The sequence below is a fragment of the Podarcis vaucheri genome (assembly GCF_965113315.1).
Source record: "Podarcis vaucheri genome assembly, chromosome: 5".
NCBI lineage: Eukaryota > Metazoa > Chordata > Lepidosauria > Squamata > Lacertidae > Podarcis > Podarcis vaucheri.
Window position 1 is genome coordinate 47,692,274 of NC_138763.1, and position 23,101 is coordinate 47,715,374.

The 23,101-nt window shown below is 43.0% G+C and overlaps 1 protein-coding gene across 1 annotated transcript in view; it reads left to right on the forward strand.

The window, feature by feature from the left end:
* CFAP58 (cilia and flagella associated protein 58) overlaps positions 1–23,101 on the forward strand; it is an 87,227-nt gene that overhangs the window by 27,122 nt on the left and 37,004 nt on the right. Inside the window, exons 10-14 of the mRNA XM_082223476.1 lie at positions 2,806–2,967; positions 5,592–5,738; positions 16,192–16,332; positions 16,661–16,884; positions 20,655–20,766. Of these exons, the coding sequence (XP_082079602.1) occupies positions 2,806–2,967; positions 5,592–5,738; positions 16,192–16,332; positions 16,661–16,884; positions 20,655–20,766 (786 nt within the window). The remainder of the gene's footprint in view (positions 1–2,805; positions 2,968–5,591; positions 5,739–16,191; positions 16,333–16,660; positions 16,885–20,654; positions 20,767–23,101) is intronic.

Here is a 23,101-nt window from a genome sequence, read left to right on the forward strand (position 1 = left end):
TGTAAGGGAAATGTTTTCCTAATCTCAATTGACAACTCTTGAGTTATTCATAATAAAATATCCATTAATTCATCCAGTTCCAGTTTGAGAGTTATTGGAGAGGTGTTACTCCCACGCAACAATTTTATAAATTCTTATGAAAGCACAGTCAGCCTCAGAACCATGGATGCCAACTTGTAAAACATAGTAAAGTAGTTTATTATTGTACTTTTGTTCATCAACTCCCAAGATGCATGGTTACAATTCAGTGATCTGTTTTCTAATTTTGCTTCAGCCTATATAATCACTAAGCTAGGCTTCAGATTTGAAATACACATTATTGATTTTGAGCTCACTTTTATTGCTATTGGCAACTTGTTTTTAACAGGAAAAAGCAAAAGGTAGGAGTAGGAGTTAAATTATAAGCTGGATCTCTGCTTTTGTTTTAAACTGTAAGCAGTTTTTAGGCATCTCTGCAGTCAGCAACAAATGCACTTGAGTACCATTGCCACTTCTGCAATAAAACTTTCTATATTTAGATGTGCTTTATCTCCTGAGTTGGTTAGAGGTATCTGGTAATCAATTAATTAAGCATTCGCCCCAAAGCTTGCACACTGATAACCCTACTATACACTAGCAAAGCTTGAATTCTTTCAGCATAGACAAATGTGCTGGTTGCAAGGTCTACTACTGAGTAGCTGTTTTGAACATTAATGTTATCTCTTCCTTTGAAGGTTCATGAACATAAATTTATGAATTTAAACAATAGGCCTCAATGCAAGGAAGCTAGGCAGGGTGGACGAATTCCAGCAACCTGTTTCATTACCATCTAATGTCAAGGTAATGAAGAAACCATTTCCAGAACCTCAGATATCTGAAATTTAAAATTTATCAGATTTCTCTGGCTTCTCCTTATGAGTTTTATTAGTGAAAATACATTTTTAAAATATTCCCATGTCTCTCATTACTGCAAAGTTTGTAAAGCTCTCCCCAGTCAGTTGGATAAATGAAGTGGAAACTACATAGCATATATGTAAATAATTATATGGGAGGGGGGATTTTGTACAAGAAAGCACAAAAAACCTTGGTGCTAGAGATAGGTTTCTTCCAGTATCTTGCATGGCAGAGACGAACATGAATGCATATTTTTCAAGAGGAAGTTGTAGTAGTAAACTGTTTTTCTTGCCGGTTTCATATCTTACGAACGTCTCTATTTGGAGCTTCTATGCTCTCCTTGCTTAATTTGAGAGCTCGTATGTGCCCTGCTCTTTAAAAAGGCAATTTTCCTTCTTCCCTATCAATATAGTATAGTGTAAAAAAATATACTGGAGAGGTATTAAGATTTAAGTGTTTGTGACACCTTAAATTTCTTCATGGCAAACTGTCCAGTGCATTCCAGATGATCTGCTTCCACTCATTGTCTCCATGTTTTCTTCTCCAAATGCTTGTTTTCCTTAAGAAAGGTGAATTGTGATATGATTAGGCAAATAATTTTGGCTGTTTTTATCCTTGCAAAGAGGTATGGAGTACAATGGGATATCCGGATTGACAGTTATGATAAATGAGAATGACAAGAGCCCATAGTAGCTCAGATACTGAGGATTCTCATGCGCACCTGAAGTTATAACACAGAGCTGTCCAAGATTATTAAATTCCACTGACCGTATAAAGAGTATTCATTGGCTAAAATGATCCATGTAGACACCCTTTTTTAAAAAAACCGTACTTTGCTCTCCTTTATTCGAAAATAATTGCAGCTCCTTAAGACAACCATTTCACACTTTGGCAGAGGGCAAGTTTCATTACTAAGGTGATGTATTGATTCATAGGCTAGTTTTCAGCAACAAATTTGAAATCTGTCAATAGACAGTTCAAACAACTGGGTCACTACAAATGAGAGAAAGACAGCAATGTTGCATTCTTCATAACATGCGGTTTCATTTCATATGCACACGTGTATATACATATACATATACACAGAGGTTGCAGGACGCTGTGGTGCTGTGGTCTAAACCACTGAGCCTCTTGGGCTTGCTGATCGGAAGGTCAGTGGTTAGAATCCACATGATGAGGTGAGCTCCTGTTGTTCTGTCCCAGCTCCTGCCAACCTGGCAGTTCGAAAGCACGCCAGTGCAAGTATATAAATAGGTACTGCTGTAGCGGGAAGGTAAATGGCCTTTCCATGCACTCTGGTTTCCGTCATGGTGTTCCTTTGCACCAGAAGCGGTTTAGTCATGCTGGCCACATGACCTGGAAAGCTGTCTGTGGACAAATGCCGGCTCCCTTGGCCTGAAAGTGAGTTGAGCACAGCAACTCCATAGTCGCCTCTGACTGGACTTAACCATCCAGGGGTCCTTTACCTTACCTTTACACAGAGGTTGCAATCCTGTACCCATTTACCTAGGAGCATATCCCTCTGAATGTAATGCAACTTATTTACAAGTAGATATGTATAAGATTACACTGCAAAAATCTTTTTAATAATTGCAGAGTGGACTTGACCTCTTCCCAGCTGCTTTTATTCCTGTTGGGGGAAAGATCTCGGGAGATCCTGTTGGGGAAAAGCTGAGTAGAGACAATTTTCAGTGGGAAAATGGTGTGTGGGGAAAGGTTATGATCCTGCCTTCCCATGCTAGTCTCCTCCTTCAGATTGCAGCTGCATTCTTTTACAACACAATAAAGTCTGTAAATATAACCCAGACCTTAGCCCAAATCTGTCTGGTTGAACAGAAATCTTTGTATTTGCAGTTAAGTCTGTATATAGAGCACTGCTAGTCGTCATAGAAGGATGGTTTAATGATATTTATTTTATGCTTTCTCTGACAGGTCCTCCATCACATGGAAGATATCAAAGTGCGGGAAATGCAGATCTTTGACTATAAAAAGCAGATAGCAGAGTCTGAAACAAAATTAAAACAGCAACAGAACCTCTATGAAGCTGTGAGATCAGACAGAAACCTCTACAGTAAAAATTTGATCGAAGCCCAGGTACTAAAAAGCAGTTCTCTTACTAAGTTTGTTTCCCATTTTAGTTGAGCCATTCAGTGGTGGCTGGTAACATTTTGACATGGGAGGGCTGCAATTTTCAGATTGACAGAAATGACTGTAAATTAAAGACAGTATAAAATGTGTGTGGGACGGAAAAAGCGTGTGGCTTTGAGTTTTTGAGGATTATTATTATTTTTAATGGCTTGATATTTTCAGTAGGAGGGCTGTGGTCCTATAGCCCAGCCTCCACTTGAGCCACCCATTCTCGGTTAATATCTAGAAGATATAACAATGTTGACATGATTGTTTTCATATCTTTGTCCCTCCTGTGGGAAAAGTTATATTACAAACCTCAGCCACATTGACCTGACTGTTTATGCAAACAATCGTGACTCTAGAACAGAGCTTTCCAAACTGTGTGTTGCAACACATTAACGTGTCAGCTGCAGTGTGTAGGTGTGTCACATGAATGCTCCCCACGCTCCTCCTGGGGCTGGAAAGGGGTTAGTTTAACCTCTAGTTTCCTAGTAAAACTGAATTACTGTGCTGCGAAAGGATGCATGTCTAAAAAGTGTGTCACCAACATGAAAAGTTTGGAAAGCTCTGCTCTAGAACATAGAGTCTAGGTGGCTGCAGGGCAACCATCCACGATACTATCTTCACATGTATGTCTTTGAAAGATGAAGAGATGTCAGGAGTCAAATTAGGAAAGTGACAAGTCTCTGGTGGTTCTGGATTACAGGAGAGCTTTCCATATCAGATGTCCTCCAAAGATGATCTAGAAATTTGTACCCAGTGGAGAAGGGAACCATTTTTCAGATGGCCTAGCTCAAGAACATTAGAAATAAATGCTCTTGAATGATATGATTATCTGAATATAGTATTGTTTTAAAGTAGATGCCTTGAAAGTGTCTGCCAAGGGGCATCCAAAGCTCCAGGGGACTACAGGAGAGTCAAACAAGACTGTATCAGATTGGTAGCTCAACCATCAATTTCCTTTTGTCTTCAGCTTTGTGTGAAGAATCAATAGACATGTATAAACCAATATTAAGCAACAAACTATTTTCTATAGTAGGGAAAAGCTGTCGTTGCAGCATGAAGGAAAAAGATACAGATTTTTTTCTGAGGGAAAGTTAGCCCATCAAATTATTAAGGAAGTAGCTACAAAGGAGAACATAATTTAAATTTGACCAGGGAATTTCTTGCACAGGCTTGTACCTGGCTAGGAATATAGCCCTGGCCCAAATGGAAGTGGGTAATTATGGCATCTATAAGGTGTTAATTTATTTCAAAAGAGTGTGGGGAGCAAGAGGATTCAGTTAGCATGAATTGCAAAATTCAGGAGTAGGAGAAAACATCTGTAGCTGAACATAACTTTTATAGTATAGTCAAGCTATGCTATAGCAATAAGACCATCATTCATAGTTCAGTAACAAGCCAGCCAGCCATGAAAACAAAGATGGTCTTATCTGAAAAACTATGCAGAATTGTCATCTCTCTTGGGATATAAGCTTAATTGGTGCAAGCTTGTTTGAGAAAGCAAACCTCTTGGTAGGCATTTTCAGCTTATTTAATACGGAAAATTCCCCCATTGCCCAATCCTGTTCACACTGCTTCTGATCTCCAGGGTATCATAAGCTCAGACACAGTAAAGCCATTTGATAAAGGAGTTGTTGGCTGAATTTCAGTACTTGCTAGAATGGTTTCACATTTTTGGATCATTCTGGTTTTGGGAATTGTTGCTTGTTAATTTAAACGAATGTAACCTCAAGCTTTGCAAAATTCATGGGAGCTTTTCCATTTTCATTACCATAGTAGTAGATTTGGAAACATATGTGCATACCAACTTTTAAAATAGCTGGCTTTCTTCATGAGGATTTGTAACATATCTAGGATTATACTCAGCTTTCTCCTGTTCTCTTTACATGAGTGATGATGTGTATATCACATCATAAGCTCTAGTTTCAAAGGATGTGTGTGTTTGTGTGTGTGTGTGATATTTCTTCTGTTGCATTTACCTAAGTGAGAACCAGAGCTCTTATTTTGTCATTGTATTATACCTTTATATCAGGCAGGAGCCTGAGACCTTGCTCCTGCTTCTTGATACAGTGGTGCCTCGCAAGACGAAAATAATCCGTTCCGCGAGTCTCTTTGTCTAGTGGTTTTTTCGTCTTGCGAAGCAACCCTATTAGCGGCTTAGCGGATTAGCGCTATTAGCGGTTTAGCGGATTAGCGGCTATTAAAGGCTTAGCGGCTAAAAGGCTATTAGCCGCTTAGCGGCTTAGAAAAGGGGGGGGAGCGAAAAAAATCGGAATTTCCCTATGGGCTTGCTTCGCAAGACGAAAACGTCTTGCGAAGCAAGCCCATAGGGAAATTCGTCTTGCGAAGCAGCTCAAAAACGGAAAACCCTTTCGTCTAGTGGGTTTTCCATCTTGCGAGGCATTCGCCTTGCGGGGCACCACTGTATTTTTCTGGCTTTTGATGGCATTGTTCATGGTATCCTCCTGGACTGGCTCTGGGGTGGACTATGGCTATGCTGAAAGAAAAATGTGGGTTTTATATTTATCATTGCTTTAGAGCCATTGGTACCTGCATATAGTAAGCCCTCAATTCTGTCATGTTAGGATGAAATCAATGAAATGAGAAAGAAGCTGAAGATTATGACACACCAGGTAGACCAGCTGAAAGAAGAGATCTCTGCTAAAGAGGCAGCTCTTGTGAAAATGCACCTGGACCACCAGCGGATAGAAAAAGAGAAAGAGGCCTTAAAGGTAAGGAACTTCCATTAGGAAAAGTGTCCCAGTATTGATCAGAGGTAAAGGAATTGGTTTTAAGTTGTTGAATTGGCAGAAATGTACCTGTTTACCTTCTTGAATAGACTTTTTTATTGTCTATATAAAAGACATCTTTTTTCTGTCAATAGCTGTTGAAGAGCAGTATTAAAATATATTTCATCTTGTGTGGCTCTTCAGAGTGGACCAAGGGCAGGAGCTGCTGCACTAGTGCTGTTGTGGAACATTTATGGTTTTAGTAATGGTAGGAGTGCATCCTGCAGTCATTGCCAGTGAAAGCAGGGAGAACTGGAAGTCTCCCATTCCATTGCCCAGAAGAGGCCCTGCCACTTGGCATATGTTGGTGTACTGCTCATTCTGCTGTGCTCCATCCATCAGCCTGAGCTGATAAAAGTGGTATCCGATTTGGTGTTGTGGATTCCTGGGGATTTCAGCATCCATGTTAAAGCTGCCAGATCCAGGTGCCTCAGGACTTAATGGCTGCAATGGCTGCAGTGGGGCTGTCCCAAAACGTCACCAAACTCAACATAGAACACACTTGATCAAGGAGCTAGATCGTGATCTGAAAGGGGTTGGTGGGATTTAACGTCTATCAACTTGTCATGGAAAACTCACTTCCTACTTAGGTTTAGGCTTGCATGAGCTTTTCCCCTCCTGCAAGGATGGGGCACCTATTAAAATGGTCCCTCCTCTGGAAGCCGTTGGATTCCATAGAGCTCTGGAGGATTTTCCTGCCAGGGTGCCCTAGGATGATTGGGAAATAACTGATTCTACTAACACTTGGGGTTCCTCAAAAAGACTCTACAATTCAAACTGAGTTCTCTGCTGGCCCATGCTGGTTATTCATCATACTTTTTGGTCTACATTTGTTGAATTAACTTCTGTTTAACGGATTTGTAGGATAGGAGTATTTTAAATTAAGTTCCCTAGTCTTTAAGTGGCAGGGTAGAGTCAATATTCCATGGTTGCCCTCATTTTTCTGGCAGGGCTTGTATCCCTTTAACATTTGTGTGATTCCTGGCATGGAGATGCATAGATGGAAAATTGTCAGTTCTTGAATTTTTGCTGGCCATGCAACTATAAAAAGTTTACGATCTTGCCAGGAAAAAACATAATAAAGAATATTATAGAGATCTAATACTTTTGCTGGAAATGGTTCCTTTTTAGCTTAACATACATAGCTGTCTGATACTAAGCCAATGAATCTTACTACTAAGTAATTATATATAGGATTGTAGTCTTAGTTCCCTTCTTGACAGGTTGTACCAATGCCATTTTAGCCAACTGCCTTCATTCATGTTTCATTAGCCACTTGTGCTTGGAATCCACTGAACTATTGGTGTCTGGATTGCTCTGTCATAACATTATTATTGTAAGTGTGGATATACCCATTAAACCCCAGTTTAATAGTACTAGACTACACTGATATTTGGCACAGATCTCTAGAGTTAAATATTTGCAAATTAACTTGAGGAGTTTGTTGCTTAATCATTAGATAATAAGGCTAAGGGCCCAGTCCAAACTCCCACCTCCTGCCTCTGGCCAGTGGGGCTTTGTGGAGTGGCAGGGCCACCACTGCATCTGCAGCCCTCATGGTGCCTGTGGAGGCAGGTGATGGTGGAGGATGCTCAGGCCCCATCCATATGTGATAGCTGTGCCAGCCCAAGCTGGTGCAGCGATTGGGCCCTATGCCATTGTGCTGTGGCTGTAAAACTGACTTGGGATCCAGTCAATCCTGAGCTGGCACAGCCCCCCCCCTTCATCCTTTTGAATGCCCCACTCCAGGGCTTTCTGCTGGCTCCCACTGGTGAGCTTCATACCTACTTGCACAATTGACAGCCTGTGGGAGTCTGGCTGAGTCCAAAGAGCTGGGAAGTGAGATACCACCACCAAATCTAAACCCCTCCCCAGGTGTAAGGATGGGTATGGTGAATTGTATGGTGAATGGTGGGTATGGTGAATGGTGGGACTGCATAACCGCAGACTGATCTTTTGTAACTTTAGGGGGAAAGAAGATCAAGGATTTGAAGAGAGATAGCTGAACTGGTTGAATATGGAGAGCAGGCCAAAAGGAATAGAGAGGCAAAACCTAATATAGAGCAGAGATATCCAGGATTCTGGAGTTGTTCACTATTGGAAGCTGATGTGGAAATACTATTCTTTGCATAGTCTTATTTCTAGTATTGATGGATACTTAACAATTAACATTTGAAATGCTGTGCAAAGTTAGTAATTCCGACTTCCCTATAGTATATTAAGAAAGAAGAAAAAATACACACATGGAGAGATTTTAGTTTTTCATTACCAAATAACTAGATTCCCTATGAGTGGATTTCTGGTCAGGTGGAAATTTACTTTTGAGGAGCAGCAGAAAGTCATAAATCTGTGCTAAATCAAAAAGAAAGTAGGAGAATACTGTCAGTGCTTCTTTTAGTTACAGTGAATGTAGCTGAATCTGGCTGCATGAAATGTAACTTTCTCAACTTCAGTCTCTCTTTTTTTGTCTTTTTAAGATCAAGAGAAACAGCATCCATAGCAGGTCATTTTTATTTTCGCTAAAGGGGGAGATCCCTTCCTTGCTCCTTTTTGCTTTGCTTTCTTTTTGTCAATTTTATGCTACGCTCCAGTGACTCTGTAGGTTTTCAGCTATTGTCAGCACATTACTGTTATGACAGAATGTCAATAGAACTCTGTAAAGGGGTGATGAATTTGGGTTCTTGGTCTGTCTGCGAGTTGTTATATCAGCTATGGAGAAAGCATTCAGAACTTTACTTCTTGTGCAAAACTGTCTCCTTTAACTAGCCTCTAATGCCGCCTTGTCACTGTGGAGCCATCCACCAACAGTTTGACAGCAGCTTGATTGCTGTGCTCTTTTACCTGTTCAATTATTCAGCAGCAAAAGTGTCTGTGGCCTATCCTCACTTTAGTAACTGGCTTGAGGGCATTCTGCTCTGATGCCTACAGAATTTCTGCTAAATACCTAGAATGCTAAGAGTTTCCTCCTCCCTCTTTTACAACTTTCCCAACCCCAACCCCAACCCAAATATTGTGCATTCAATTCAGTGGGCGTCCTAGTATGCAACATCTACATTTGTCTTTGGTGCTTTGGCCAGGATCCAGTGGATCAGCGGGAAAGCTTACCCATGCACTGTGTGTTTCCTGTCACATGGGAATGTGCAGATCCTATACCTGAAGGTATTTAGATCACACCTTTGTGAGATTTCTGACACCTCTAGGGCTTCTGCCTAACATGGGGCTCCTGGATTGTCTGGTAGTTGTTTAGATTTTGCTTTGCAAGATAGCTTAGATTTTCATGCACTTAATGCATCTGAACCAGAATATTTGCTTATATCAATAGCCCACATCTAAAGCTGTATCTTTTTTACAGCTTGTATATTCTGTGACAAAAAGGATAGCGTTTTGATATTAAAAAAATGTTTCAGCAATGCTGAACCACATGAACAGTTTTACTCTTCCAGACAATTACTTTTTACACGCTGTTGCTTGCATTTAATACTAGGCAGCATCCATTTTTGCTCTGCTGATAGAGTTTGATTAGTGTCCAAACTGGAGTAAGTGTGGTGCAAATATTGTGCATATGGGAAAATAAAAGTTTTATTAAAGAAAACAACACGGGAGCAAGGTATTTTATTAGTATAACAGAACAGTTCTACCAGTTCTCTTAAATTATTGCTTTCGCAACCAGTTTTGTTGTTGTTGCATTGCTTTTTCTCAAGAGACCAAACACACATCCCCATTTATTGGAACCGGCCCTTTTCAGAATCTGTTGTGACAGAGCAGGATCAAATGTCTCTGTCTCTGAAAAACATCCTGTCCTGAAAATATATCGCAAATGTTTCTTGCTTTTAAAGATATTCCCCAACTAAGGAATCAATAGGAATAGCCTTTTCCTTTCTATCACTTTAACAAAGTGATTGTCCCTTTAACAATTGAAGCACCACAGAATATTTGGTGGTTCCTTTGGCATGGTATCATTATCATATTTGAAAATAGCACACCTTGAGTTTCTCCCAGTGAACTACTGTACTAGCAATGTATCTAGGAATGATACAACTTTGCTAAAGGCAAAAGCAATAAATTACAGATAAATAACAGCCCTATTATGTGCAAACTTTATCACCTCAACTCTTGACTGTGAACGTGTTGTAGCTTACAGTATTACATAATATTATCTTATGTACTATCCTTGAATCTTTGTTTCTGAGTTCTCTATGCTGTTCCAAGCATACTATAAAAATGTCAGCAGCTTGAATGAAGGTGACCTGGACTGCTTCCATGGTTATGGGCTTTGTCTGAAAGTATTCTCTGTCCACTGCAGGGGTAATGCTGTTAAGTCATCTGATTGTAGTGATTTCATGATCAATCAACCGTCTGTGTGATTGTGTCAGAATTTTCTGTGTCAGAAAATGTATACTTTCACTTGCACCAATTCCAGACAAGTTTGATAAATTATAAAGATAGTGGTGGGTTATTACTGTAAGCAACTGAATTCTCCACTATCTACTACTGTTCATTTTCCCCCTCTGTAAGTTTAAGAAATGCCCGAGAATTACAAATTGAGCCTAAACCACACTGACATTTCTCCTGGGTATGATGTACAATACAAAGATGTTGGACATATTGTTACAACCTGTCAGGGGATGATTAGCTGCTTGTGCTTAAAATAGTGCCCCTTCAGAGTTTGTGCGACCCCACAAACCTCTGTGTGTGACAGAGCTCCTCAGACATGTCTGCTCTAGTCACTTGTAGAGTCCGACAGTGGCTGTCTGCGGAAGCGCTTCCAGCAAAGAAGTTCCTTAACGGAAACGCGTCTCCTGGACTCACGACGTGACAGCTTCCGGCGAAGCATAGGTCTCCCTGCAGTTGCTTCTGACACCTCCCCGCTATTTTCGCTCGAAGTGTCTCTCACCCCTTTCTCTCCCCTTCTGCTTCCTGCCTGGGCTGCTGCGTCTCTCTCAGCATTACTGAGATCCTCCTCCAGAGACCCCGCGCTCCCCCTGCTGGTCCCTGCCTTGGCTGTTGACTCTCTCCCAGTCTCTGGGAGCCCTACCACTTCCCTTTCCTCCGATGTCAGTTCCCTGACATCCACCTCCCCTCCAGGGCCCCCCTCTCCCCCGCCCCTACTCTCTCCTCTGGGCGGTGAGGAGCTGAAACCCCTAAAAGAATCCTCTTCATCTTCCGACGTCTCGAACATTTCCCTCCATCGGTCTTCGTTCCGACTCGCTGAATCCTCCTCCACCTCGGAATCAGCGAACCCCTCCAACTCTTCTTCTTCGTCGGTGGTGGCGAAGTATTCCCTCCGGAACCTCGCCACTGGCTGGGGTTTCCGAGGGAATCTCTGATGAAAAGTTTCAATCAAAACCTCGTCATCTACATCCTCTGCCCTGACCCAGGTGTTTTCCGACTCCGGCTCCCCTTCCCACATTACCAAATACTCTACTTGCTCTCCCCTCCACCTGGAATCGAGAATCTCCGCTACATGGTAGCTGTGTTCTTTTTCCTCCATAGCTGGTCCCCTATTGACCCTCCCCTCTCTGTCCCCTATATACGGTGACAGCAATGATCTGTGGAACACTGGGTGCAACTTCATGTGGTTAGGTAACCGGAGTCTGAAAGCCACTGGGTTGACCTGTTGCGTGACTTCAAATGGGCCCAGCCTTTTGGGTCTTAACTTCTTACAACCTCCTTTAAATGGTAACCCTTGGGTGGACAACCACACCTGGTCCCCCACCCTAATGCTTTCTCCTTCCCTTCTGGTTTTGTCTGCCTGCCTCTTATATTCCTCCTTCGCCCTGTTTAAATTAAGTTGGAGCTGGCGATGGATCGCTTCCATTTCTTCAACGAACTGTTCTGCGGCTGGAACGCTCCAGTTCTCCCCCTCCCCCCCTGGGAAGGCTCGGGGATGACACCCGTGATTGGCCAAAAAAGGGCTCATTCCCGTGGACACGTTCTCCGCATTGTTATAGGCAAATTCTGCCAACGCCAGCTTCTCCACCCAATCATTCTCTCTGTCATTCACATAACACCTCAAATATTGCTGGAGGACACCATTAGCTCTTTCCGCCTGCCCGTTGGTTTCTGGATGGCGGGCAGTGGAAAAATTCACCTCTACATGCAATAAGCTCATGAGCTTCCTCCAGAACCTGGAAGTAAATTGTTTCCCTCGGTCCGAAACCACCCTCAAGGGGGCACCATGCAATCTAAACACATTTTCCACAAACAATTTAGCGGTTTCTTCTGCTGTGACCGCATGTGAGCAGGCTATAAAGTGGGCCATCTTGGTTAACAGGTCTACCACAACCATAATGGCTGTCTTCCCTTTGGACCTGGGCAGATCAGTCATAAAATCTATTGCCACTGCCTCCCATGGTCTTTCCGGCGTGGGTAGTGGTTCTAATAAACCTGCCGGTGCCCGCCTCTCCCCCTTGGCTCGTTGACATCGGTCACACCCTCTCACATACTCCCGCACATCTTCCCTGACCTTGGGCCACCAGAATTCCCTGGTAACCAGCCACATGGTTTTGTGTTGCCCAAAATGCCCTGCTGTGGGGCTATCGTGCAGTTGCTTGAGTACCTTTTCCCTCAATTCTCCTTCAGGTACGTATAACGCTCCCTTGTAGTACAACGCCCCGTTTCTCTCCTCAAAACCCCCGGGTTTGTCTCCCTCCCTCCTGAGACCCCTGAGTTTGTCCTGGGCATATTCATCCTGCACCGTTCCCTCTATCAGTTCCCTTAGCCCCACCAATGCCGCCCCACACACCCAGCGATCCTCGGGAATGACATGGGTCTCTTCGGGTGCACCCTCTCCCTCCAAATATTCAGGTTTGCGTGAGAGAGCGTCCGCCCTAACGTTCTCCTGGCCTGGTACGTAACAAATCTCAAAGTTAAATTTGGAGAACTCCTGGGCCCATCTCAACTGCCGTTGGTTGAGCACTCGCGCAGTTCTCCAATACTCTAGATTCTTATGGTCCGTGCGTACTTGCACCTTCTGTTGTGCACCAATTAGTAGGTGCCTCCATCTCCGGAAGGCCTCATAAATCGCAAGAAGTTCCCGGTCGTACACCGTGTAGTTTCTCTCAGATTTGTTCAGCTTTCGCGAAAAGAAGGCACACGGTCGCCACTCGGACCCCTCCTTCCCCGGCTGCAGAAGAAGCACCGCCCCTATGGCTCTGTCAGAAGCGTCTGTTTCGACCCTCAGCTTTTTTTGTAAATCCACATGTAGAAGTTGTTCGTCAGAGGCGAAGGCCTTTTTCAGTTCCTCAAACGCTCGCTCCGCCTCCCCCGTCCAAACAAACTTCTTTTTGCTGCTGAGACAGTCCGTGATGGGCGCCGTCAGGTGAGCGAAGTTTCGGATGAACTTACGATAAAAGTTTCCAAACCCTAGGAACCTCTGCACATCCTTCTTAGTCTTGGGGGTTTTCCATTCCAGCACCGCTTGAACCTTGCCGGGGTCCATGGCCAACCCCTTGTCTGACAAGCGGTACCCCAGGAATTCCACCTCCTTGGTATGAAACTGACACTTCTCCAGTTTCACCCACAGTCTGTTGGCTTGCAGCCTGCTCAACACTTCTCTGACGTCTCTCACATGTTGCTCCTCATTCTCCGAATACACCAACACGTCATCTAAGAAGGCCACGCAATTCTTGTAGAGCAAAGGCCCCAGTACATGGTTCATAAAGGCTTGAAAACACGCGGAGCCTGCTTGTAATCCAAAAGGCATAACGAGATATTCAAATGCCCCCAAAGGGGTGAACATGGTGGTCTTCCATTCATCCCCTTTCCTTATACGTATCAGGTTGTACGCCCCCCTTAGGTCCAGCTTTGTAAAAATCTTTCCTTTTCGCACCCTGGTCAAAATATCATCAATCCTGGGCATAGGAAAAGCCACCGGCTCTGTCACTGCATTTAGGGCCCGAAAGTCACATACCAGTCTCGGCTTGTCCGTGTTCTTTTTATCCACAAAAAACACTGGGCTACCCCCCGCTGCCTTGGACTCTCTGATGAAGCCTCTCTTCAGGTTCTTGTCAATGAACGCTCGCAACTCCTGCATCTCCCTGTCTGACATGGCATACAACCTGCCTACAGGAAGCTGTGCTCCAGGGAGTAAATTGATCTGGCAATCAAAGGGCCTATGCGGGGGTAGTTGGTCAGCTTCCTTCTCGCTGAACACGTCGCTGAGATCAGCATACTGTGATGGCACCTTCCCCTTCTCCATCACTTCCGTCCCTGCTAGGGTGGCTTGGGTCCCTGCTGACCCCTTTTCCCCCCTGCAGTGTTCTAAGCAATGTGCGGAACCGAAGGAAACCACTCTTTGATGCCAGCCCACCAGCGGATCATGTAGGGCTAGCCAGCTCATTCCCAAAATAATGGGAGCGCCTCCCAAGGTGGCCACATTAAACGCTATCAGTTCTGTGTGCCTTGCCACCCTCATTATCATTGGGATGGTCTGCAAGCTGACGCCTCCTCCCAACAGTTCTCTGCCATCGATCGTGGTCACCTGCAGGGGGTTGCTTAAGGGGATAGTCTGTATCTGGTGTTCAGCCGCAAACTCCTTGCTCATAAAATTGCAGGAGCTGCCTGAGTCCAACAGCGCCTTTATTTTTAGGGGGTGTCCATTTTGCAACTCTAGCGACACTTCAATCACTAGAGCAGGTCGAGGAGCTTCTGGCACTGGCACTTGGGAAAGGGGCACTTTCACTGCTCTTTGGCCTGGCTGCAGTGCCCTGCTGGCAACCAGGCGTTGGCTTTTACCTTCTCCGTTTCTCCCTGCTCTTCCCCCTCAACAGTTCCCACCATCCCTTGCCATTCCTTCCTCTGGGGGCAGACTCTGGCAAAGTGGCCTGGCTGTTGGCAGAGATAGCATTTCCGGGGTCCCTTTCCCTCCTTCTTCGCCCCCTCACTGGGCTTTGAAACTGCGCGCGCGCGGGCTGTTCCGATTTCCATCGGCTCTGCCGGCGGGAAAGCTGGCTCAGGAATGTCTGGAATGCGTAACTCCTTCCAACGTTCCCCTCTCCCTTCCCGCCTCTCCAAGGCTCTTGCCTCCTGGCGCGCTCCAATGGTCAGCGCAGATTTGGTCAGCTGATCCATAGACACCGCCCTGGGGCTCCTGGCCAGCTCGTCTTTCACAGCTGAAGAAAGACCTTCTTCAAATAGCATCTGAATGGGTGCTGCCGATAAATCCCACCCCAATCTGTGAATCAGCATGGTAAATTCAGTCCAGTACTCACGGACAGATCTGCTTCCCTGCTTGCAAGCCATTAGCTGTCTGCGCACTACCCCCTCCTCAATATCGCTGGAGATCATGATATCCATTGCACGAAAGAATTTCATAGTGTCCTTCAGGATATCGTTGTGCGTTGCCATCAGGGGTCGAACCCAATCTCGCGCTCCCTTCTCAAGATGCCCAATTACGAAAGCAACTCGGGATTCCTCATCAGGGAACTCATCAAACTGCACATTCAGGGCATATTGCATTTCAGTCCTAAAGGCATGGTAATCCTTGGGGTCCCCCCCAAACTTCTGCACTAATCCTGGTACCTTGCTGGGGAACTGAGTGGTTCTCCCCTTCTTGTCTGCATCTTGAGCCCTCCTCTCCTCGAGCCTCGCCGTCTGCAGCGCAAGTTGGACCTCCAATGCTCGGTATCTGTCTTCCAAGCTTGGACCAGCTCCACCCCCTGCGGCTCCGGCTCCTGCTGGGTCGCTCATGATGCCTTCTCCTGCACAGGCAGCGTACAGAGACTGTCGGACTGCTGTCAGGGGATGATTAGCTGCTTGTGCTTAAAATAGTGCCCCTTCAGAGTTTGTGCGACCCCACAAACCTCTGTGTGTGACAGAGCTCCTCAGACATGTCTGCTCTAGTCACTTGTAGAGTCCGACAGTGGCTGTCTGCGGAAGCGCTTCCAGCAAAGAAGTTCCTTAACGGAAACGCGTCTCCTGGACTCACGACGTGACAGCTTCCGGCGAAGCATAGGTCTCCCTGCAGTTGCTTCTGACACCTCCCCGCTATTTTCGCTCGAAGTGTCTCTCACCCCTTTCTCTCCCCTTCTGCTTCCTGCCTGGGCTGCTGCGTCTCTCTCAGCATTACTGAGATCCTCCTCCAGAGACCCCGCGCTCCCCCTGCTGGTCCCTGCCTTGGCTGTTGACTCTCTCCCAGTCTCTGGGAGCCCTACCACTTCCCTTTCCTCCGATGTCAGTTCCCTGACACAACCTTTCTTTTATAAGAGTTTAGTGTACATTTGTGTGGTATTTCTCATTTGCTGTTGAGAACCAGCAAACTGAATCCAACAAAACATGAGAACCTAAGCAAGAGTACAAGATTGTCTAAATCTTAATAATCCTAAATTCCCAGGTTTATAAAGACGGAAGCTGTTAATAAACACAATTTATTTCCTGTTTCTTTTGTTTCTGTCAGAGTGAACTGCTTAAAATGAAACAACAAGCTCTGGAGACTAAACACTTTATTGAAAAACAAGAGGAAGAAGAAAGAAAACTCTTGAAAATTATTTCTGAAGCTGATGCAGAGAGGATCAGGCAAAAAAAGGAATTAGACCAGGTAAGTAATACAAGCACTGCTTCAGTGGCACTTACGCCAATGTGACTCAGTTGAAGCAAATTGGCATCAACCCTTTTAACATACCATAGTGTTATAAAACAGAAGGATGCCAACTTGTCCTAGTTGAAGATCTGGCCTACTGTCAGGACTGCTTCAGACCCTCTTCAGTAATATTTTTATTTACTGACAATATGCAACATTTTGGTGTTATGGTTTTTTGTTTTTTTTTGCTGATGAAGGCAGTGCTCCCCCTTATGCTTTATGACTGACAATTTTCATACTTTCAGCCCATCTGTAGAATCTTGTCTTGGCCTGCCACTTTTTCTAGGTTATCAGTGAAAGAGACATTCTGGGGAGCCAGCTGGTTCGTCGCAACGATGAATTGGCTCTTCTATATGAGAAGATCAAAATCCAGCAATCAATTCTGAACAAGGGAGAAATGCAGTACCGGCAAAGAATGGAAGACATCCGACTACTCAAGCTGGAGATCAAGAAACTTCGTCGGGAGAAGGCAATACTTGGCAAGAGTGTAGCTAATGTGGAAGAACTCAGGTAGAAAGACAGAATGAATCAATTTTGCTTGTGGCTGCGGCCATGACACTGCTTTTGAGACACTGGGGAATGTTTGTTTTCATGCATGACAAAGATTTGTGTTGACATATCAGTTATTTCAAGGAATGATTTGCTTCACATGACCTCGTACAATACTAGATTTAAATTCAAGCAAATAAGCCAATCAATAGCCAGGAAAAAGAAACATCATTTTAAAGGGAAGTTGCTGGTACCAAACTATCCCACTTCCAAACTTTACTTACTTCTACAATTGCTACAACGTAAAACTTGACAGGCTGCAATGGGGAAAGTGTTCAGAGTTCAGTGAATAACTTAGTGGGGCCCAGGACCCACATTAGCAGAGCTGTTTTTTATTAGGTAATTCATAGTGGAAACAGAACATTTGACATATTTATAACAAGCCCTAATATGTTCTCAGTTTTTTGTCCTTTAGATTTATCAGGTAGCTTGATCCTAGTAGAAAGATTTGCTTAAATTTTCATTCGAGATTGTGTTTACCTCAAAGCAAAATTTTATGGGCTTGCTAGATTTATCTCCTCCTTTTTTGTGCTAATACTTTAAAAAGAAAAAGAAAAAAGACCTTGCTATACTTGAGACATATTTTGTTCTTTTGGGAAAACATTGTTATATAGTCACTGTGGGCTTGTAAGAAAATAGACTAAAGAAAAGGACTGCTTTCAGTGAGTTACTGGTTTGGCAAAGGAGGATTTAGTTCTGTCTTCTGTTAAGTAAGATTTATGCTGTTGGCAAAACTTCACAGACATTAATAAGGTTTGCTCTAGAGAGTTACTCTGCTAGTCCCAAAGAATAAGAACAATAAAATAGGTAAGGTGCTTTTTTTAATTAATTGGACTTATTTCTTTGGGTGAAAGAGTGTGCAAATTTCATGGAACTTTTTACTGTAGCTAATTCTCAAATGCTAAATGACTTTTAGGCAATTAAATAACAGGGTGCTTCCTGAAAAGTAAATCTTATTGAAATCAGTGGATGTTACTGTGTAGTAAGTGTATATAAAATGCAGCCTAAGATAGTTTTAAAAGATTTTTCAGGTAATGTGCCAGTGGTGGCTATAATGAACAGATTTTTTTTTCTCTTTTGGAAACTACTGTAGAGAGAGGCAATGGTCATGTGATGTTTTTATTGTGAACTTTAGATATTTGAGAACTAACAATTTCTGTTGAGCGGCTTAGTAGACTGATACCTTTTTGTGGGGTGTGTGATATTTTCCCCCCTCTAGGCCCAATTGGCTAGTGGTTTTAATATATGGGGAGAGGTCCTAACAGAGGATTTTGTCTCAGTGCAGTGTCTCAGTGTCCTAACAGAGGATTTTGTCTCAGTGCAGAACTTGAGAGAGATGACTTGAAGGTTCCTTCCCGCCCTCATTTAAGATTTTATTTAGATTTAAGCATTCTAGAAAGATGTGGCATTTATTTGTTGTCTATGGTCAATGATACACTTTGGATTTTGGGCTGAAATGTATTGGGCTGGGTGCTTGATTACCATGTGGAAATTCAAGTATATGCTACTGTGGCAAGGTTAACTTCTGTTAATGGCATCAGCAGCTCTCTGTTTTAATGAACTCCCCAATCATTGCTAGAATTGCCAGAAAATAGTTATTTCATCATTTGCAGTGCTAAGCTGCTTTAATTGGTAGTACAGTTACTTCTTTGGGTTTGGCCCATCCATCTAAGAATCGTTTCATACATTACAAATGTAAAATGTAAAATTGTTAATGCATCCTGTTTATGGCACTAATAATTAATATTTTTATACTTGGAAATAGAAATGAAATATAAGGTATATAACTAAAATTATAACAATAAGAACTTTGAAAATCACTTACATCATGGTGTATAAATTGATATGAAGCTAAAGAGACTTCCACTATGTTTTTATTTAATCAGAGCATTTATACCTTGCTCCTCACCCGAAAAGATTCCAATGATGGCTTATGTCTGATCAATGAAACAAGACCATCTACTGTATGTCTACAGGCATACAGTGTAAAAGACACTGTAAAGAAAAGGGGATAGGGGAAGAGGGGAAAAGCACACTTGGGAGGTTGTCCTCCTCAGGACTAGCTGGAATGGAAAAAGTTCAGGGGCAGGAGGCACCCGATGAAGCTGATCTTTCAGCAGAGCTGAGGTAATGAGCTGTTCCCCATCTCTAAGGCAGTCTTCGGGCAGTAGCAGCTGGTGGAGCTGTGCAGGAGGGGCTGTGTTGCTCTGCTGTCTTCCCAATGCTGTATGTTGCTGCCATTTACCAAGAAGTCGAGGGGCAGGGCAGCAGGTGTTTAGCATGGCATGGTATGGGCAGTGGTGTGTCCAATCCAATATACCTGCATTGTGCTGAGCTTCTGTTGCCTTGTCCCCCTGCATCTTGGTGGCAGTGATGTCCAGCATTGGGAAGACAGGAGAACAGTAGTAGGCTGCCTCAGAGACACAAAGCAGAGCTCATTCCTTCAGCTCTGCTGAAAGACCAGATCCACTACTGCCTGCTGGAATGACCGTTACCAGGTGATAGTTGATGGAGAGGTCTAATGGAGCTGGCAATAACTAAATGTTGTATTTCTTGTTGCAGCCATGTAAGAAGTCACAGAGAGCCGAGTGCACTGACATCTGCATTTGTAGAAAACGCATGACTGAAAATACACATTTCTCATGTGTATAGATTACATTTTTAGGCATGCCTTAATATATTTTATAGGTATATTTTTACTCTTAAGTCTGGTGAAGAGATAATGAGGATAGGTGGGAGTTTTTTCAGTTCCGATATTTAGCTGGAACACTATGAATAGAAATGTAAGTGGGACTTCCTCAAGCTGCCCAAAGGAACAATTTAATGCATGTTTCCTCAGCTACAATAAACTTCTGAAGTCTGCCTGCTTTGAAACAGCCTTCAGTTTATATCTTTCGATGAATGCTCCGTACCATGTTGTAGGGCCAGCCCCAAACATTTTGGCACCTGAGGCAAACCACAAAATGGTGCCCTCCCCCAACTAGGGAAGAAGGGATAAGTGAAGTTCCTACATTAGGAACAAAGGGGAATAAATATCTACATCAGAATTTCTTGCCTCTGTGGATCCTGTTGCCTGAGATGGTTGCCTCAACTTGCCTCATGTATCGACCGGCCCTACCATGAAGTTCCATGAGTCACAGATGGAATGTCTGGGAAATACTCGACAACAAGGTCACTTAGGTTGCTTTGGGGACATTACATTTATCTCTTTGTGGTAGTGGGCATGATTGGATATGTATGACATCTGGACAGTTTCAACTATAGTTTTGTTATCACTAGCCACTCATTACCTCATCTCAAGTCCTAAATAATGCATGCTGATTGTACCATATTTCCTTTTACCATATTTTGCTTCTTGAAACAAGACTTCTAATTTTTGATCTCTTAGGTAAAAAAAATACTTTGTGACAAGCCTAATGCTGGTATTTTGCATAGCAGACCTCTGAATGACTGCCTTGTGTAAATAGGGAAAGTTTGCCATTGCTTTTGGCAAGAGTCGAATGGGATAACTGAAAATAGCATTACATCATGAAACTCTTCTGCACCCAGTGCTGGAAATGTTTGCTTGAGTAATTGAAATTACTAGTAAATACATGCGAAAGAAGAATTGTACTGAGAGATGGCTACATGTTTCTCTCTTACACCAAATAAAAGAGTTAATAAACGTTTTGCCATATTCATATTAAGTTCTTTGCAGAGGTCATGGTGTTTGTATTTCTTACTTTTTGAAGGCAAGAAGTTTATCATATGCAGAAGGAGTTACTAAAGGAACGGACCCGCTGTAGAGCCTTGGAGGAAGAGCTTGAGAACCCCATGAATGTTCACAGATGGAGAAAATTAGAGGTAAAGTGTCACCTTTCAAAGAGACCCGGTTTTTCAAATAGATAGCATGGTGCAAAGCATATTTTAATCTGTGCAAACTGACATTAAAAAGGGCAGACAGGCTAAAATTTCCACACCATATTCTATAGTGGTTAATGGCAGACAGGCTTTATAGGCACAAGGCATTTGGGGATTATTTTTGTGTTGCTTCCATGATGTATGATTGCAGAAAGTTTTGCAGAATGAAAACTGATAAAGCCCAAAGAGAAGAGAAAGGTCTGAAGGTGAGATTGAGAGAGTTGATTAACTTGGACAGGGGGCTAGAGTATTAAACAATTCAAAGAGAGTCCCACCCACCTTAAAGAAGGAACGACTCTTCCATGGTCAAATGTGAAATGCTGCATTGGATGAAGTTTACAGAGAACGGAAGAGAGAACAATTGAGTTGAAGCAGAAAGGGCATGTATAAATTTGGGAAAGAAAAGAATCTTAGTAACCAGTACAACATTCTGTGTAGTCTATTATAAACACGTACACTCGTTTGCTTCACAACTGAAAGCAAAATAAATAAAGATCTTTAATATAAGCTAAATCCATGAGCAGAAACGATACATTTGAACATTTCTCAAGCTGCTGAAATTTCTGTTTTGCATGCATGTTGGTCTTTTATGCAGTGCCAAATGTTGTTCAGCTGACCTCTCAAATTGGTAGCAATATTCAAGTTTCTGAAGAACTCCAGCTGAATGTTTTGGTTGTATTGATTTGCCCAGCAGACAATTCTGATATTTTGATGCTTTATTTTCATCTGATAAAGTATTCTGGAATTTCTCCTTTAGAAGCAGATAGAATATAGAATATAATTTAATTTAAATGCTTAGAAATTGCTTATATTTTAGAGATATTTACTGTAGCCTGTCCATAGCCTATGGGATAACGTCAGCTATACATCTAAATCTTACACATAAGCAACAATTTGATACTTGCAGAAAATGAAGTCTTTGAATTCTAGAATCATTTTGAAATAGCTTGATCATCCAGTATATAGAATCAGTTGAAATAATTTGTAACAGTGCCTCAGTTCATCTCCAGAACAAAAAATAGAACAATTCCTGCAAATCAACACTTCGGCTGTTAAAGGCATGAAGCATCTATGCTTTAGTCCTTAGGAATTTATTAATTGGACATGTTTGTGTAAACAGATGGGAGGATTCTAGAAAGCTGCTATCGGCAGCCTGGTTCACATTTTACAATAAGCCAAACAATGGCTTATCAGGTTCATGCAAACATTTGTTCAGTGGTTGCAGCTTGTTGTTAAGGAGCAGAGACCTAAACTGTGATGCCAGGTTCAGATGACATGCTGAGCCAAACCTTGGCTTAACTGCCACATTGTGCTAAAAGGACTAGGGAGGAGTAAAGTGGATGGGAGCTCTTCTCTGAGAGCCAGCATCTTTGTGCAACCCCTGTAAGACATAGTTTGGCATACTGTGGAATGCAAACAGGGCCAGTATTATGAGCCAGTGTGTTTGTGGTTGTAGAACACAAGAAAAAGTATTTGCAGTCTGTCTCACTAGGAATCACTGGGCTCATTTGTTTTTCAAGTGTGAAGATAGAATAGCAATAGCATATATAAGAAAAATGTGGTTTGCTAATATCCCTCTCTCCGCTCGCCGTCCTGTGCTAGAAAACCCTATAATTGCCCGCATTGTTATAGGACCCCCTTTGCTTCTGGGACCCTGCTGTCATAGGAGATTTTTCTTGCAGCATGTTGCAGTGACTAAACTTTCACACTACTGCCCTGCAGCAAAATAGCAGATGCCCCAGGGCAAACAGCTCCAATGTTGATCACTGTTGATAAAATGTTCTGAGACAATGTGCATGTCAACACAATTTTCCATGTGAGCACCACCTCTGGAAGTAATTGATGACAGTAGTCTCTCTGTAGCATTTTGCCAATGTATTCCAAAACTACCAGAATAAGAACATAAGAGCCCTGATCAGCCCACAGACCCATGTGGACTAGCACCCTGTTTGCACTATGGTCAACCACATACTTATGGGAAGCCTGTAAGCAGGATATATATGAGTGCAACTGCATTTGCCTCACTTGTGTTCCTCGACAAGTGGTACTCAGATACATTCCTCCTCCAGTTCTGAAGTCGGTGCACAGCTATCATGACTAATAGCCATTGATACTGTAATCCTCCATGAATTTGTCCAAACCCATTTTAAAACTCCAATTCAGTAGCCATCATTTCATCCTGTGGCAGCAAATTTCATAGTTTAACTATGCACTGTGTAAAAAATACTTCTGTCCTGAAACTTCCAATATTCAGCTCTCATTGGGTGGCCCTGGGTTC